This window comes from Crassostrea angulata, chromosome 8 (genome assembly GCF_025612915.1).
Source record: "Crassostrea angulata isolate pt1a10 chromosome 8, ASM2561291v2, whole genome shotgun sequence".
Classification (NCBI taxonomy): domain Eukaryota; kingdom Metazoa; phylum Mollusca; class Bivalvia; order Ostreida; family Ostreidae; genus Magallana; species Magallana angulata.
The window spans coordinates 7838471-7857357 of NC_069118.1; the positions used below are offsets into that span (position 1 = coordinate 7838471).

At 34.7% G+C, this 18887-nt stretch overlaps 1 protein-coding gene across 3 annotated transcripts in view; it reads left to right on the plus strand.

Moving 5' to 3' along the window:
- Positions 1-18887, plus strand: part of LOC128159711 (uncharacterized) — a 140952-nt gene that overhangs the window by 29988 nt on the left and 92077 nt on the right. For all 3 annotated transcript variants that reach the window (XM_052822892.1, XM_052822894.1, XM_052822895.1), the window contains 5 exons: positions 14067-14381; positions 14504-14557; positions 14792-15151; positions 15237-15539; positions 15637-15927. In XM_052822892.1, coding sequence (XP_052678852.1) covers positions 14067-14381; positions 14504-14557; positions 14792-15151; positions 15237-15539; positions 15637-15927 — 1323 coding nt within the window. The remainder of the gene's footprint in view (positions 1-14066; positions 14382-14503; positions 14558-14791; positions 15152-15236; positions 15540-15636; positions 15928-18887) is intronic.

Consider the following 18887-nt stretch of genomic DNA (forward strand, 5'->3'; position numbering starts at 1 on the left):
AATGGTTTTTTAAGAGATTTTTTATTATTATCAAGCCAATACTATAGAAATAGATTTAACTAACAATAGAAGAGAGTGCTCTAGAGGCTAGCTGTCTTTGAACAAAATGAATGGCAAGTTCCACTTGAGTAACCACAGGACTTGATGTGATACCTGGCTGACCCAATTGAATACCTTATTGCGCAATCCAGCAAGCTATTGAAACCCTTGCTATAATTCTGTAATTCAAATGATATGAAAATTCATTAATTAACGGACTTCCAAATGACGTTGACCTTTGACCTTTATGTCATTTTATTCGGCCAAGGTAGATGCTTTTATTCCAAGTAGTCCGAAGTCTGTACGACTAATAATAAAAAAGTTGGAAAGGATTTTATAGAAATTTAAAAACTTTTAGGGGCAATAACTACTAGAAGGGGGCCTTAGATCCTTTCGGTATGAATAGATTGAAGAACCCTCCAAGTGTACTGAATACATTGGTAAAAGTTCCAAGTCTCTATCTCTTATGGTTTCAGAGGAGTAGCGATAACAAGCATTTCGTACAATAGGGGCTATAACTCTGTAATTATTCAAAAGTATGAGCCAAGGGGCTATATTTTAAATTGTCTTAAGATGTCCTACTAAATCCATAAAAAAGTTTTTCTCTACCACCATAAACAAAAGAGATATAAAAACTCATTAATTAACAGCTTCTCAAATTACCTTGACCTTTGACCTTTATGTCATTTTGTTCGGCCAAGGTAGACGCTTCCATCCCAAGTGGTCCGAAGTCTCTATTATGAATAATAAAGAAGTTGGAAGTGATTTTATGAAAATTGAAATACTTTCAGGGGCAATAACTACTACAAGGGGGCCTCAGAACTTGTTGGTATGAATAAATTGAAGAAACCTCTAACTGTAATGAAGACATTGGTAAAAGTTCCAAATCTCTATCTCTTATGGTTTCAGAGGAGTAGCGATAACAAGCATTTTCTTCTCAAAGGGCAATAACTCTGTAAGTTCTGGGAGTTCTTTGACACAGGGTCAATTGGTACCATAACTTTTAATGAGCAATTACATAAAGTTTAAATTGTTTGGATAACTCTAATAATAAAAAAGTCACCCCGAGCTAAATAGAAAAAAAGAAGAAGAATAAACTAGTAGACTAATTGTTCGCGAACAATTAGAAGTCTTTCCACCTCATTGTTTTTTATGTTTGAAATAAGATTGCTTCAATAGAATAAAGTATTTTTTCTGCGTTACTTCAAAAAAAGTTTCAAACGATTATGTTTGCAATTTTTTATTGCTTGACCTTGACCTTTGACCTTTATGTCATTTTGATCTGACAAGGTAGACGCTTCAATACCAAATGGTCCGATGTATCTATGATTATTGATTCAAAAGTTATTTGTGTTTTTAATTGAATGTTCGAAACTTTCAGGGGCAATAACTGCTAGAAAGGGACTTTGGACCCTGTCGGTATGAATAGATTGAAGAAGCGTCTAAGTATACTGAATACATTAGTAAAAGTTTCAAGTCTCTATCTCTAACGGTTATTGAGGAGTAGCGATAACAAGCTTTTCGTAAATAGGGGCAGTAACTCTATAATTGTAACATGGTAAGTGTCAAAGGGTTATATTTTGAAATTTCATATGATGTCTACTACATCCTTGAAAAAGTTTTTTTTCTACCACCCTAAACAAAAGAGATCTTAAAACTTATTAGTTTATAGATTTCCCAATGACCTTGATCTTTGACCTTTATGTTATTTTGTTCGGCCAAGGGCGACGCTTCCATCCCAAGTGGTCCGAAGTCTCTATGACAAATAATAAAAAAAAGATGGATTCCGAAGTGATTTTATGGAAATGTAAATACTTTCAGGGGCAAAAATTACTAGAAGGGGACCTCAGATCCTTTCGGTATGAATAGATTGAAGAACCGTCTATGTGTACTGAAGACATTGGTAAAAGTTTCAAGTCTCTATCTCTTATGGTTTCAGAGGAGTAGCGATAACAAACATTTCGTACAATAGGGGCAATAACTTTGTGTTTATTCAAGGGTATGAGCCGAGGGGCTATATTTTAAAATGTCTTAAGATGTCCTAATACATTCATGAAAAAGTTTTTTCTCTACCTCCCTTAACAAAAGAGATCTAAAAACTCATTAATTAACAGATTTCTAAATGACCTTGACCTTTGACCTTAATGTTATTTTGTTTGGCCAAGGGAGACGCTTCCATCCCAAGTGGTCCGAAGTCTCTATAATAAATAATAAAAAAATTGGAAGTGGTTTTATGGAAATTTAAATACTTTCAGGGGCAATAACTGATAGAAGGGGGTCTCGGATCCATTTGGTATTAGTAGATTGAAGAACCCTCTAAGTGTACTGAAGACATTGGTAAAAGTTTTAAGTATCTATCTCTCATGGTTTCAGAGGAGTAGCGATAACAAGCTTTTCGTACAAAAGGGCAATAACTTTGTAAGTTCTGGGAGTTATCAAGCAAAGGGTCATTTGGTACCATAACTTTTAATGGCAAATTACATAAAGAAAAAATTGTTTCAATATATCTTGAAACAAAAAAGCTGTCCCTGGAAAAAAAGAGAAGAAAAAAAATAAAAAACATAAGAAATACAAAAGGTCTTTCACCTGAAAGGTGGAAAGACCTAAAAACATAAAGAAATCAAGAGGTCTTTCACCTGAAAGGTGGAAAGACCTAAAAAGCTAACTTTCTTATTTCTGATATTATGTATAATAATTGAAATAATGATATTCTATCAGAGTCTGGACAAACCATTTTCTATCATTCTCTTTTTTTCTTACCCTTTTAAACTTTACTATTCTAAACTATTTGAGATTTCATACAATGATTGCTCGTAAATAATTTACAACATGGTATAATAATGTCTATTTGTTGAACATTTTGTTCAAGTAAACGGAAACGCATGGTCGACATTCTTTAAGGAAATTCAGTCCGATTTTTATGCCGTGAAACAATAGCTTGTACTACTTCTAAACAGAAGCATTTCCTTTTTTCTCTGGGCCATTGTATCTCATTATTAGCATTCAATTCCCTCTTATTAATACCCAAGCGTTAAAACGTTCTTAAAAATGTAACTTTGGACACATTTCTTTCGACTTCGTGATGCGATCATGCAATATCAAAGTACCGATTTATTTCCAATTCGACGTTCATATATAAAATTTAAAGAGTGTTTTAATAATCTACAAATTATTTACGGTAGATTAAAACGGGGTGATGCTCATTAGTTAATTCAACCGTTAATTGCTGTCAACACAACCGGTTCCGGTGTTATATAGTGCCTTTTCCCCTAGCCATCTTTCCCCCCGGATAAATGGCTATATACATGTAGCAGTTCTTCCCCCCGGAAAAATGGCTGTACAGCAGTTTTCCCCCCAGGGAAAGCTGACTATATAGTGGGCTTTCCCCCTTTTTATAACCAGATTACCCCCACGGAAAACCTACTATATAGTGGATTTTCCCCTTTTTTTACATTCCGGCCATGTATATGGCGGATCATTCGTGGCAATAATTTGCAATAATTGATATGATATTAATTTCTCCGGGGCGTCGGAAGGTATTTCATATTGGGGCGGCGGATTTGATCCCAGATCCGGTGTCCGGATCTGACATGAAATTTATATAATAATTGGTATACTTTAATAACATATCATTTTATTATATTGCCGTTTTTATGATGGCCCTATAAATAAACAAAACAAAATTGAATTTGATGTTTGGTTTTTTTCGTTTCATCACAATAAAATTAACTAAGATAACACAACTCACAAAATTAATATCAAAGAAGTTCACATGCATGTATAAGCACTAAATGTCTATTCAACTACATATATACATGTAAGCACTAATGTCTTCAACTTATCAGTCTAAGATGCACATTAAAAACTTTCAAAAATAGATTTTCTTGAATCTCGTGCGGACACAAAGTCGCGCAGTGATGAGAAAGTCCGCTCGCTTGTGGCATAGGTGGCTGGCATCACTAGTACAAGTCTCAAGAGAGTCACAATCTCAGAGAATAGACATCTTGAAGTTGGAGACATCTGGCACACTGACTTCACCAAGTACGATACAGACACTGTTGATGGATCACACAGGTTGTTTCTAGCGTACGATGTGAAAGTCTCTAGTTGTGATAAAAGGGATGTCTTGTCTAAATCATCTTTGTAGATTCTAAGATAAAATCCAAGTCTTCTTTAAATGTCTTGTCACCGCGCACAGACTTTAGAAGCACCCTCTAGATGACGGTACACGCGGAAACATGGCTGGTCAAAACGCTCCTTCACACAACTCATCACAAGATCCAAAGCTTCATAGTACATCTGTCTATATAGTTCTTTCTCGGATGTTGCAAACTCTGGAGGAGCGTTCCCGGTTTCAAATCGCTTTGGCATCTTCCTGCGTCGAGGGAGTCTTGGTTCACTGACGTCCATTCTTAGTGATTCCCAGAATGTGTCAAAAGAGTCTTCGTTACGCATTTCACTGAGAGTTGTCAAGGAGAGCTCTGTAATGTGTTGACCTTCTGCAGCTGAGAGGTCCTTCTTCTGCAGGGTTCGGCTGAGATTGTCTGTGTGGCGTAGAATTTCATATCCAAGGGACACACCAAAGAGGAAGTCAAAACTTTGCATCTGGGTCTTAACACCGATAATTCGAGAATTACATGTTATTGACAATTATTATTAATTGTTGAAAATATAGAGAAGTTATCTATTTTTAGTAATATGTACTAATTCAAATGCTCATACATTGTAATTTTTTCCCATAATTGTTTAATTACTTTCATCTTGCAATCATCAAAGCTGGAGAACATCGATATTTCTTTAATGCTGAACCTATCTAATTAATGCCATGTTAATTGTCAACACAGGTAACTGTACCCCGGTTTTGCTTGTGTAACAATAGAGTTCACACTTCGCTGCTCCATTGAACACGGATCGCCGTTATGATTGCCGCTCCAATAAACACAGAACGCCGTTACAGAATTTTATTTCAATTTTTTTTACAAAATTATTGGGGCGGCGAGCGCCGCCCCTGCCGCCCCTGTTCCGACGCCCTTGTTTCTCATAAAAAAGGATAATTATGGCATTTATTAATACATAGAATAAAATACATGGTTTTTCAACCCCAAATATGAACTAAGGCATGCGCCTTCATAACATGCATGTGTCATCATCGTTTATTTTACCTGTTCTCACCCCTTTTTGGAACACCTTTTACACGGATTTCATAATACCTCGAATCTTTTTTCATCTAATCGATGCTTATCTACAGTTTTGACTTCGGCGTTATGAACACGTGAGAACATGTTTGAGTGAAAATACGCCGGTTTGGAAATTTAATTTTCCAATGTATTACCATCAATGTATAAGCTTCTCTTAGGGAACTAACTGAACAATCTTAACTTAATTTTGTAGAGGAATGGAATAAAAAGTGGAAATGTATTACTCCCTTCGTCCAAAAGGCTATCAATTTTTAATTAATACCGTTAGAATTGACGATCTTAAAAACAATTATATATTTCTTCTTCTAAATATCAAATGGGAGACAGGATGTAATGATATGATGAGAAACTGAAATGTTTTAGTTTTACTTTGATTGATGGGGTTCTAAATCATGGTTAAGGGGTATTTTAATTATGTATTAAAAGCATGTGTAAAGTTAGTGTTTACCATTTCGTTTTAAAGTTACGCATATTCATATTTTTAAGCACATTTCTACAAAACACGAGATATTATGATGTAAACATTTCAAAAAACAATAAAATGTCTTCACAACCAGAACAATGTCGGTATCTTTGCTGGTTACTTTGGAAAATGTGAAATGGAGCATGAACTAACTTAATGTTTATGTTGTCACTCACTATTTGCTAATTTTTTTCACTTTTAAGTTTGCAACGTGATTTATAAATATACAATTTTGAAAATGATGCTATATAAATCAATATATATATACGATTCAAGTACCTAAAAAAAATTATACTATTTGTTTCATATTTTTGCAATAAAGATTTACTTGTGTACCATATTATTTCTTCAAACAATTAAACAAGAAGTTGTATGTTGATTCAACAGATTTATTTTTGGGGTCAGTTACTCAGGCCGGTAAAGCCTGCTTTTATCGGACCGGCAGTTCCCTGTAAATATGGTTTCCCATTTCTCTCACGAGAACAAGATAAAAGACAATGTTCATGCATTGTAAATATACTACTGACACAACGTAGTTCCATTACATAAGACTAACAGAGTTATAGTCCTTTCGAGAGACGTCACAATGGATTTCTTACTCATTGATCCGACAGAATTTTTTGGCGTCTGTAAATTTCGACCCACAATGCAATTCATCGCGGTCGATCTCACTAGACTGGATACCTTCTCGCGAGAGTCAAAGTAAAACTTTTGAGAAACAGATAAATTGTGTAATTTCAAGGATACCATCTTTTTAAGTAAAGTAAACAGTATATTTCGAGTATTTTTTTTCAGTGTGTTTTCAAAGTGATAGACGACACTTGACCGACGTGAACTTTGACGTCACAAAAAGGGGAAATTACTTTAAGTAGTTATTGTAAATCTGCTGAAATATAAATACCAAAATCTTCTCAAAATCTTGCAAAGCAAAAGAATGGGGACATTTCTTCAGAGATAGGAAACAGTAACTGTTGTAACTTGCTCTCATTTGGATGAATGCCTACATTTATTTTATTCACTATATCTACCTGAATTTCCAGGAACGATTTTGAATAGGGCGTGGCAGCATCATTATCTTCACATGCAAAAAGAAAAAAAAATCTCAAAATCAGGAAAATTCTAATCCGGATGAGGAATGGGGAGTGCGTAGTGTGCCTTTAGCTCTTAGCTGCTAAATGGTATCTTTATTTTCACTCCCATTTATTTCATGCTCCCGATGGGGGGGGGGGTCCATCTTCCTTATATGATCAGCAGATTTTTTTATGCGTGAATTTAAAAACAAAAATAAACGGGGGTGGGATCTATGATAAGTCAATTTTTGCTGAAATGTCTGCTTCAAGAAAAGAGGAAATAAACTGCATTTAGCAATATCTTATAAATCTTTTAAATTATGAATAAGGAAAATTTACTGAAAAAATAGGTATGTTTATTTTATTTTGCATTCAAATTCATTTACGTTATGTTGCTCCTTTTTTTTATTGATTTATCATAATTCATTATTTGATCACCTGCTGCGCTCGCCCAAACGGTCGCATCGTAATACATATTAAGTTTGTACTCGTAACTATACGATAACTAGCCAAAATAATTTTTATAGTAGATCGGTATTTAAAAACACAGAATTTATAATTGTTAAACAAGCAAAGCTAATGCCTACGGCTCAATTCATTTACAATGTACTTGTCTAAACATGATTTTAGATGAAAGAGTTCCAACGCACATTCATACCCTATAGAACTAAATGCGACAATGTATATATATATCTATATTTTTAGCACTTGATAATTATAAATGTTTGTATAAACTGCAATTTAACTTTTTGAAATTTAACGGTGTGTCCCTAATTATAATAACACCATACTTTTATTGATTTCAATTCCCGTTTGTAACAAGATTACCTATGGTATGGTTGTTTACAAACAAATCCACAACACGTGCTATCTAAAATGGTTGAACATCGTGTTTATTTATTGCAATAATATCACTAGATATGTTTATCGCTTACATTTATATTGGAGACCGTGTCGGAGTTTTGTCCACTTTTGACCAATAAAATATATCTAGAATGCCTACAGTCTCCCTCAAAACGAAATTAAACAAGCGTTTGACCTTCTTTTTAAAATGATGTCAAATTTAATATAAGTATCGGGGTAACTTTTTCCATGATTTAACATAGAACGTCAAGAAATTATTAATTTTTCTACATATTTCCTTTAAAGCCGTAAAGTACGGGAAAAAGAATTTTCAAATCAATTATGACGTCATAATGGTTCTAGCACCAAAATGACACTCCGGAATCTAGAACTTGATCTTAAGTACAAAACCCTGTAATATCGAGGAAATGCTGCTCGGAAAAATAACACCATGTGCTCATACATATTTATTACGGAACTGACGTCACAAACAAGACACCACACTAAGCATGAAACCATTACAAAATGGACAATAGATTTCCGGATATAACATCACTTTCTTTTTTTCTTTTTTTTGAAATTAAATGACAATCAAATTACTTGAATGTTCGAATAAAGTCCAAAAGAAATTCTCTGCTGTACGAGAAGATAAACAAAATCATGACTAGATAACACGCTTTTGCATGACTAGAATCTTGAGTCTAATTACAACAAATAAACACGTTTACAAGTCACACGAACAGTTTTAAGAACACTCAAGTGAGAACGTAGTCCTTCAGATACTCCGGTGGTTTGGCTGCGCGTGTTGGTCTGTTGCGAGCATAAGGGAGAGGATCTTTGTCGGGCTCAATGATAGTCGGAGTATTCGGTATTTGGATTTCTTCCAGCTCATCTCTGCCTTCTTCTTGGTCCTTCAGTGTGTCAGGATCAACTTTGATTTTCTTATAATGAGATGAATTTCGAACTATGGTTTGCCATCCCCGTTCTGTGTTTATCTGACTTCCGTTTCTTTCCTTCACTATGTATGGTTTGGAACTGAACTGTGTTGATAGCTTGTCTTCTTTTGGAGTCTTCACAAGCACTGTATCGCCTTCTTTGATGTACGATTCCTTCGCATTGTTTCTCGTGTCCGCATACACTTTCATTTTATCTTTTGCCTGTCTGTCCTTGCTGAAGATATTAATCAGTTTCTTCTTCTTTTCCTTCATCTGTGGTAGTTTGGTCCTCATTTTTCTGTTTAGGAGACTTTCTGCCGGAGATAGGTTGGTGGTTAAATGGGGTGTTGGATTCTATCTGGGCTGTTCTGATGACTTTGCCTAGGGTTCTCATAAATCTCTCAGCCTCTCCATTGGCCTTCGGCCATAATGGTGTGATCCTACGATGTTTGAATCCTAATTGTTCTGCAAACTGTTTGAATTCAAAACTTTGGAATGGTGGGCCATTATCCGTTTTCAGTTCTTCTGGTATTCCGAACAATGAGACAATTTTGTCAAATAGAGGAATTACAGATCTAGCAGATGTAGATCGCAGTATTTCTACCACAGGGTCTCTTGAATGGTCATCTATCACAACCAATAGGTACTTTCCTGTTGGAAACGGACCACAAAATCAGTGGAAACACGAAACCAGGGTTCTTCAGGTATTTTGGTCATCTGTAGTGGTTCGTGCTGTTTTTTTTGGAGTACTAGCAGCACAGGGTATGCATTTCTTACAAATCTCTTCGACTAGCTGGTTGATTCAAGGAAACCATACTTTGTTTCGTAATAGTTGCTTTGTCTTCACTATTCCTTGGTGACCCTCGTGCGCAAGTTCTACAACTGTCTTCTGTAGGTGTTAAGGTATGATAAGACGGTTTTCGAAGAGTAGAATGCGTCCGTTTTCAGTGGGAGCGATGGTAAGTTTGTTACGGTTGACGAAGTATGATCGAATGCAGGGATCATTTGGAGATGATTCCCATTCTGCTTTGAGCATTCTTGACTTCTTGAATGACGTGGTCCTTGTTTGACGCGTCTGTTATCTGTTAGATGGTAAGTGCTTTTGGCTTGGATGAGGAAACAATAAAGTTCAAGTATTCTTCTGCAATCTTTGAGTGTCTGAATGTCTTCACCTCCTGTTCAGCGTGTCTTGAGAGATAGTCCGCCGGATTTCCTTTACCCGGTTGATACTCCACTTTAAAATCATAGGGTTATAGCCGTAAACGCCACCTCTCGATCCTCGCCGGAGGCTTGCTGCGAGGGTTGTTGAATATTATCTCTAATGGTTTGTGGTCAGTGGTCAGTATGATCTCTGACCCAAATAAGTACAGATGAAAGTGTTCAATTCCCCATACTATGGCCAACGCTTCCTTTCCTGTCTGTGAGTACCTCTTTTCCACATCTGATAGCCCCTTGCTTGCGTATGATATGATTTTCCCTTCCTGAGTCAGAACGGCGCCTAGTCCAACTTGGCTTGCATCAACGAGTAGCTTGGTACTCTTTGCTGGGTTGAATATGCCATTACTTCACTGCTGAGTTTCTCCTTGATTACTTTAAATGCAGATTGCTCCTTCTTGCCCCACTGCCATGTTGTGTTTTGGTGGGTTAGAGTGCGTAATGGAGCCACGATGGTTGCGAAATCCGGTATGAAACGAGATACGTAATTGGCCAATCCGAGAGGACTAAGTTCACCAGCGTTCTGTGGAGCTTTGGCTGATTTTATGGCATCAATCTTATTTCGGGTCAGCTGACACACCTTCTGAGCTAAAGTGGTATCCAAAGAACTCAACAGATTTTTTGTTGAATTTACATTATGACTTGTTCAAAGTGTTATGTTTTTCACACGCAACCTTTGAAGCACATTCTTGAGTCTGCAGTCATGTTTTTCTTGGGTCGTAGCAAATACAATGATGTCATCGCTAATGTTTCTTGCACCTTCTAGGCCTTCTAGACAGTCTCTGATCATGGTTTGAAATTTTACTGCTGCACAACTGATTCCAAATATCAATCTCCTGAGTCCCACATGTGTAGTAAATGTTGTAAGGTTTCGTGATTCGGGTGCAAGTTCAACTTGGTAATATCCGGAGTTGAGGTCCAATTTCGAGAAGATATTTGAGCCGTTTAGGTCTAGTATTACATCGTCTATGGTGGGGGTGATGTGTCGTTCTCTTTTGATGGCTGTATAGACTTGTCTCATATCTACGCAGATCCTTATCTCTTCTGGCTTCTTTGGATTAAGGGCGACAAATATGGGAGATACCCAGGGTGTGGGCCCATCAATTTTCTCTATAATATCAAGTTGTTCTAAAGTCTGTCCCAAGTTATTGCTTCCATCAATTTTTGATGATTTTTAATAAAAATAAACATATCTGTGAAAGAAATACAATGGAAATCGATGAAAGGGAATATATCCAAGATATCTTCTTTGAACAATTATCCCTTTTCACTCATAAAATTTCAAAGGAACGAAAACAATATTTAACGGAGATTTATAATGGGAAATGTTTTCATCTTTTCTCTATTCGGAATACACTCGGAATACATCGCACAATTTTTAAACGTTATCATCCGGGCTTAATAATGGCTGATGCAATGCAAAATCTCCGTAGACTTTCAATTTTATGATGTGTATTGAAACCTGAAGCGGTAGAGGGGGCGTTTCAAAACAGATAATCTGGACATTTTTCATATTAGTGGATGAACGTAGTTTGAGTACAAAGGTATTTACTATTATTGAAATATCAAGCAAAAAATCGTGGAAGCAAAATCTTGGGACAGAGTATAGTCTTTCCTATTCAGCCTCGACTTCTTTTCTCATATGAAACGGTATGCGTCGGTGTGGCTGTGCAACAGGTGCTTTGCTTTCATTTTCAAGAATATGTAGCTGGAGGTCTTTTATCTTCCCGATAGCTTCAAATCGGTCTAAGTATTCATCAAGAATCTGGTCTGATGTAATCGACTTGATAACTGGAATGATATCTAGGTCCACAGCTGTTTGGTAATTGAGCAAGGATCCACTATTGCCCCTCACAATGTAAACTTCTGTCACCACCGACGTCTGTCAACTGAGTGATGAAATGTTTGTATAAATACTGCCGACTAAGTTAACTGGGTTTTTTCTGCTCCAATTGCAAACACCTTTGTAAAAGTAGGGTTAACGGCTGGGCAATTTCTTAGTTTACTGTAGCTTGATTCATAAGGAATGTTTATGGTTGGACCTGTGTCTACCATAATTTCGATTTCTGTGTCACATATTTTGACCTTTGTTTTCGGTTGCTTAATGTTGCTTACTTTGGGTCTGTTGATATGAAAGGTGTATTCGTCTTCTGAATTCGAAGATTCAATGTTAGCGGGCTCCCGCATCTGAATTTGTTTCACTGATTTTGATCTACACACGCGACTAAAATGATCGTCCTTTCCACAGGAATTCCATCGCTTTCCTTTCGCTGGACACTTTCCTTGATGAGAGTATGATCCTCAACGATTGTGACACTCTTCTTCTTTGTCTCTTCCTGAGTTTGTTCTGTGTCCCCCTCTATGATAGTTGCCTCTGTATCCTCTTCTGTGATAATTGCCTTTTCCTCTGTTAGGTTGATTTGGTGTGTGGTTTTGTTTTCGTGCAGTAATTTTTTTCATGGCGTTGACATGCGCAGCGTCGTTTTCAATACCATTGGCCTGTTTATCACTAATTTCAAATGAACGCGCCAATAGAAGTAGTTGTTTCAAGTCAATTTCACTCTCTAGAAGAGCTCTTCTCCGCAATCTTGTAGAGCTGCACGACTGAAAAATTTGTGACTTAATTTCATTGTCTGTGTTCTCAAACTCACATGTCTCAGCAAGCTTCCTCAAACGTGTGTGGAAAGTGTCTTTAGTTTCCCCTGTCTCCTGTTAGGACTGCCTGAAATTGTAAATATCATACTCCTTATTCCGCTTGGGGACAAAGTAAGTATCGAGAGCATCTACCGCTTGTTTGTAAGAGTCTTCTTCATCCTGTGCTAGAGTTAACGTGGTAAATATGTCGTGTACTTCCTCACCTGCGTAGTATAGAAGAATTGCCTTTCTGTGCTTTTTGTTGCTGATATTCAATGCAACCAATAGATTCTCGAGTCGATCCTTCCGTTTCTTTCATCTTGTTGCAATACTTCCCTCTGCATGTACTACAATTTCAGGGAATTGAGGCAGATTCAATCCCATCCTATTACGGAACTGACGTCACAAACAAGACAACACACTAAACATGAAACCATTACAAAATGGACAATAGATTTCCGGATATTACAAACCCGACGTCATAATACTCTTAGAAAGACGCCATAATATTCAGGGGGAAATGTATTTATTTATTTATTTAACGTAGCTCGCGGGTTGACTGACTTCACAATAGGATTCATCGTAAAGAGTTGACCGTCATAGCAAACTCAGACATTTCTTTTAAAAATAGCAAATGATCTTTAGAAACATAAAATGAAAAAAATGAACCAATGTAAACAAAAACAGGCCATGCATTTCTAAAGATTTGTAAATAATAAAAACATAAAAATAAAATTTGACAAAATCGTGACCATGCCCCTTTAACGCAACACAAATTTAAACAATTTATTTACTTTTTTATTCACATATTAATTGATATACGACTATTAGTACATACTCAAATTATTGATATATTTCTATATAAAAGAAGATGTCAGATCGACGCCATTATGGCTGTTCCGGCCTTTAATTTTTGTTCCCCACCAATCCCCGTGATAAAAAAATTCTGAAACCTTATCACACTTCAAAATGACACCCCAATCATATTCTAGAAGATTATTTGGCTACTGCAAAATTGTCGATGTTTTTGAAACTAGATTCTTTGTAAAGTCATTTTTCAGTCACCAAAATACCCCCTAGAATTGAAATTTCCGAAACCTTATTGCGTATCTGTAGCAAACCCCAAAACATATTCAATGTGACGATTTGTCTATTGTTGAAAATGTATGAGGAGTTCGAGGAAGAAGGTTTTTCTGAAAACAAAACGTCATTATTGACCAATTATTTGACCCCAGGATTACCGGAGAATTTTTGAGAACCTTTTTACAAAACAACATGACACCCCTAACCAAACTCCAAGAGCTCAGTTTGCTGGTGTATAAATGTAAGAGCAGTTTGAGAAAGTAAACATGACAGACGGACGGACGGACAGACGGAACAGGGTAACAACAATATACCCGAACTTTCTTAGTGCAGGTATAAAAATATAAAGAAACCAATGCGTTTATATTAATACAATACACTTACAAAAGGAAACATGTTTATCTATTTTTCCCACTTCAATGATGAAAGTGTTATGAATTTTATATCTGTTAATTTAATGTGTTTTATTTGTTATTTCGTAAATTTGAATCTGGTGTTGATGTTTATCTTCTTGCAAATATAACTCATGTCACTGGTAGGGGACTGTGCATTATGAATTGAATGTAACAATGTATATATTTACCAGGTAAACCTGACTTGTCTCCCAAGCTAAAAGGACTGGAAACCACATGTCTTCAAAAGCATAGAAAAGTACTTCATAATGAACTGGACCCTTTGTATTTATGTGACCTTTTATTTGAGGAAAGAGCAATAACTATTCTTGAACATGACGAAATTACAGAAGTAAAGCTACGACAAAAACAGATAACATATCTTTTAGAAACGGTTATCAAAAATAAAAATGACTGTTTTCATTTTTTTCTGTATATTCTCGAAAGGGAGGACTATAAATGTATTCGTGAAATACTTGAGAGACCTGCCTCAAGAGCTACAAATGTTGGTATGTTTAAAACATTAACTTTTAAGTTCTTCCCTTTTTAAACTTAATTCTTGTTGAAGTGTTTTTATATAAGCACTATATTGTATTATTATATTATATTATCAATTCTGTTTTATGTGTAGGTTCAAGTGAACATTTGAAATTGCGATTATCACACCGAGTGAAGAAAGTACAAGGTAGAAAAATACTTCCTTAGTTTTTATATTATTCAGACACATATACAAATAGGCTATACAGTTGACAACAAATTATAATACTAGTATAATACTCATGAATTATTCTTGTATTCATTAATCTACATTTTTCAAGTGCTCAATAAAGCTCTTTTTCCACGTAATAGATGACGATGATGATGATGATGATGATAATGATGATGATCATTATCATTATTATTATTGTCATGTTCTTAGGTGATGTACCAAATGAACCGATAGAAGTACGACTGAAAGTAGATGGTCGTGCTGGAACACAAGTAGAAGAAGATCTATATCAACATATAAATTCTCCCGATACTGAGATTCTGGAAAACACCATTTCACTTGGACAAATGGAAATAACGAAAGTATCTCATGGCTGTGTAGTCCTTCAGTTAAGACCACTTACTGACAAAGCTGTTCAAAACTTGCTAAATGCCAACGAAAACAACAGTTTATTAGAAATGGTTTTAGGAATTGTCAAGAAGGTCAATAGTGCCCACATGTTAAAAAGCTCAGAATCATTGACTATCAAACTGCAGGTATATTCCGTTAAATCAGCAGATGCATTGAGAGGTAAATATTAAAAAATATCGGATAAAGATGAGTTAGTTAACCAAAAAAGTTCATCATAATAATGTTCTCTTTTAATTAATTTTAGATTGTCAAATGTCAAAGGCGGCCAAGATCATTGAACGGGTGAAAGCGTATAAGCATGAAATTGTCACTCAGTTAGAGCCAATGGCTTTAGCTGCGGTATTATCAAAATCTAAAAGTTTTTTAGAAAGGATCAAAGACACTGTTGATGATGCTGATAGTTGTTATAAAAGAGTTGAGCGTATTTTGTTACTAGTTGAAAATGGGAATAATGATATTGTTGAAGAGTTTGTAACAGCTTTAAATGATCTTGGATATAGTGAAATTGTGAAGTTGATTTGTCCATCTGACGTCCACGACAAAGCAGGCAAGTATTTTCAAAACCGTTTTATTGTTTGTACTAAACGTTAACATAATATCAATTTTAACGAAAAAAAGGCAATGTATATATGGATCTTTTACAGAAAATATCAGAAATATGATAACATCTAACTACAAAAATATTTTGGAAGAAATGCAGATGACTTTAGTGAAAGAAACGTTATCAAAGTGCACTGGAAGTGTTGATGACATCAACGAAAAGTGTTTGCCGAGAAATGGAAACCGTAGACAAAGAATGAACCGTTTTCTCCAATTCATTCTTCAAAATGACCACAATGTGATAGAATTTGAGAAAGTGCTAAGTAATAATGGTTTAAGGGAACTGCTGAAAAACAAGGATGCTTCAGGAGAGCATGTATCTAAAAAAGACATAGGTAAGGATAATATGTACTGTATATCATGAGAGATATTACAAATATAGTTGAAATCGAAAGATGGGACAGTAATCATAAAAACATAAATGTATTTTCTGACCTAAAAGAAATCAGTAGGTTTTTTAACAATTGTTGATTGACTGTCTTTTTTTATCTCGAGACAGCCTTTTGATATTTGATATATCAATACAATTCATGAATCTAAAATAAACAAAAAAGATTTAAGGTAGCTCCATACTCGTAAAATTCTCTGAGGAAAGTTGAAAAACCGAACTGATTTCGACTTAATAGACTTAAATGTCATTAATTGTTAGAAAAAATATGCATGTCATCACACTTTTTGAGATGCCAGATAAACATAAACTAAAGCATATTTTAGCATTAGAAAAATGTATTTTTTTGTTGTTAAAAGTAAAATCGTGTAGGCAGAAATTTGTTTTTCTTGTTTAATCTTATGTCAACTTTATCAGAAAACTAAAATTACAAAAATATTTTTAAATTAATCGTTGTAATAAGAAAAACTATAGCATTTAGACATACAACTGAGAGAAAAGTCAGAAACAGAGTTATTTCCCCATTGCATAGATAAAATATATAAACATTTGGAAATTTAGTATAAAATTAAGTGCGAAAATATCTTGAACCTACCAATAATTCTAATTACATCCATATGATTATATTCGCATAAAATAAATAAAACTATCTTGCACAATTTTTAAAGAATTCAAAGTTTTACAAAAAAGTGTGACGTCACAGAACACTGGATCTACTTTAACTGCTTAAAAACTTGTTTATACTTGGACAGTTACTCTCCTCCATGTATAAAAAGTTTATTATCGCCATTCCACTAAAACTATATCAAATTCAATGATGCTGTATTTATTACTAATCCGATTCAAGCGTTAAAGGATTAAAATGAAATAAATAAAAAAAATACTTTAAATGTATATGTTTAGAGTGCAACAATATAATTATCTCCATGTGTTATGCTCATATTCCGATATGTGAATAAAACTATGACAAAATCTCAATAATTTTAAAAGTTTGCACCATAAAATATGATGTGAAATGCGATACTTATAAAGAATATAGAACGAGCCAATTAAGAGTAATGAATTAACAGTTATAAATATGTCCTATTAAACTTAATGCTAGTTCTAGTATTAAATGTTGAATAAACAACATATACCTTAGTTAAGGGCACTTTTATTGTTCATGTGGTTGAACATACTTTTATACTGAACTATGTCTAGTTATCAAGGGCTGAGATATTAAACTTTATAAAATAACTGTTCACTGAATTAACCTGACCGTATGAATGACATGAGTGAGTTTAACATACAATGAAGCAAAAATATTTTGCTGCACACTATGACTAGTCAGGAAAACTGTACATTTTTGGCTCAAGAATGCAACCTCAATATAAATGATCTTATGTCCTCAAGAATACATGATATGTAACACATATAAGATGAAACCTTAGACTATATGTATTAAATGATATTCAAAAATGTAGCTAATTACAATTTTATATTATATTTACATTTAGGCTTAAAACCTACAGAAGTAAAACTCTTTACATTTCCCCATATGTAATAAACACCATCTCTAGTATATCTCTAGTATATTTGCGAAGTTTCAATAAATTCTTTTGAGGACCCATCCAAAAATACAGGTACGGTAAAACTCGTTAGATACGAACACGGATAGAGCGAATTCTCGGGTATAGCGAAGTTTTTTTGAGTCCCCGGTCAAATTCTTAGCAGATCTTTGCAAAATTTTACGGTTATATCGAATTCAGATATGACGAATTTACGGATATAGCGAACTGATTTTGAGTCCCGTAGAGGTTAACAATAAAGAAATTTAACAAATTTATAACGAATTTCTTTACAGTTAAAAAACTTTGCTCTGTCATTTAGCATAATAGTTTGAATGAATCTATTTTTATATAAATGTTTCGACCAAAAATCCGTTCATTAAAGGTATCAAAGTAATGTAATTTTATTTTAAGCCCCAATCAGCAAAAGTAAAAGTCTGGTGAAAGAAAACATGTATATAGTGAATTCGCTATAGTTATTATTACGAATTCGTTATACGGACATAACGAATTACGGATATAACGAAGTAGATCCATTGGTCCCGAGGACTTTTCCTTTTCCCGCCATTTTTTTCATTTTTAGCATAAAACGGTTCGTTTTGAAGCAGTTTTTCTTTTAGGAAACATTGAGCGACTGCTTGAACAAACAAAATATTTACACCAAAGATGCATCTTTCCAATTCTTATAAGTGACAAAAAGTTTGTTCTCGTTCAAAGAGTCGCTCTTTATTTCCCATTCGTAAAAAGAAAAAAATGTCAATTTTTGACTGATTTTGATTGAATTATAAAAATAGCGTCACTTCTGACGTCATATACTGCCAGTGAGTGCATATAAATCAAATAAATAGGTGAAAAACATATTTTATGTCAACTGTTTTATAAAATAACACAACAAATTAATGTACCTGAATCATTTTAAAAATAGCGAATTATGGGGGCCAAATTTGACATATCCTATATAGTTCTTTCAGAAATATTAGTGAGCAAATTGTATATTGATTATTTTTAAATTTCTAGTACATTATGGCCTTTATTAGTAGTGATGTCAAAGCCGTTATACAATTATATAACATTTTTGAATAAGTTTTCTCGTTATGTCACAAATGAGATAATTTTATTACTATGCCCTGAAAATTGCTGAATCACACCGGAAACAGTTATATTGCCCTCCCGGAAACAGTTATATTTCACAGGAAATAGTTATATTGCCCTCCCGAAACTGTAATATCACCATCTCGTGCAAGAATTCTGCATATTAATTACGTCGGGTTCGAAATTCAACAAGTCAGTTGCTAAGCAAACGTAAACAGATCCGCGAATTTTAAACATGTCAGGCCAACGTCTGCGGTTTGTTCATCTT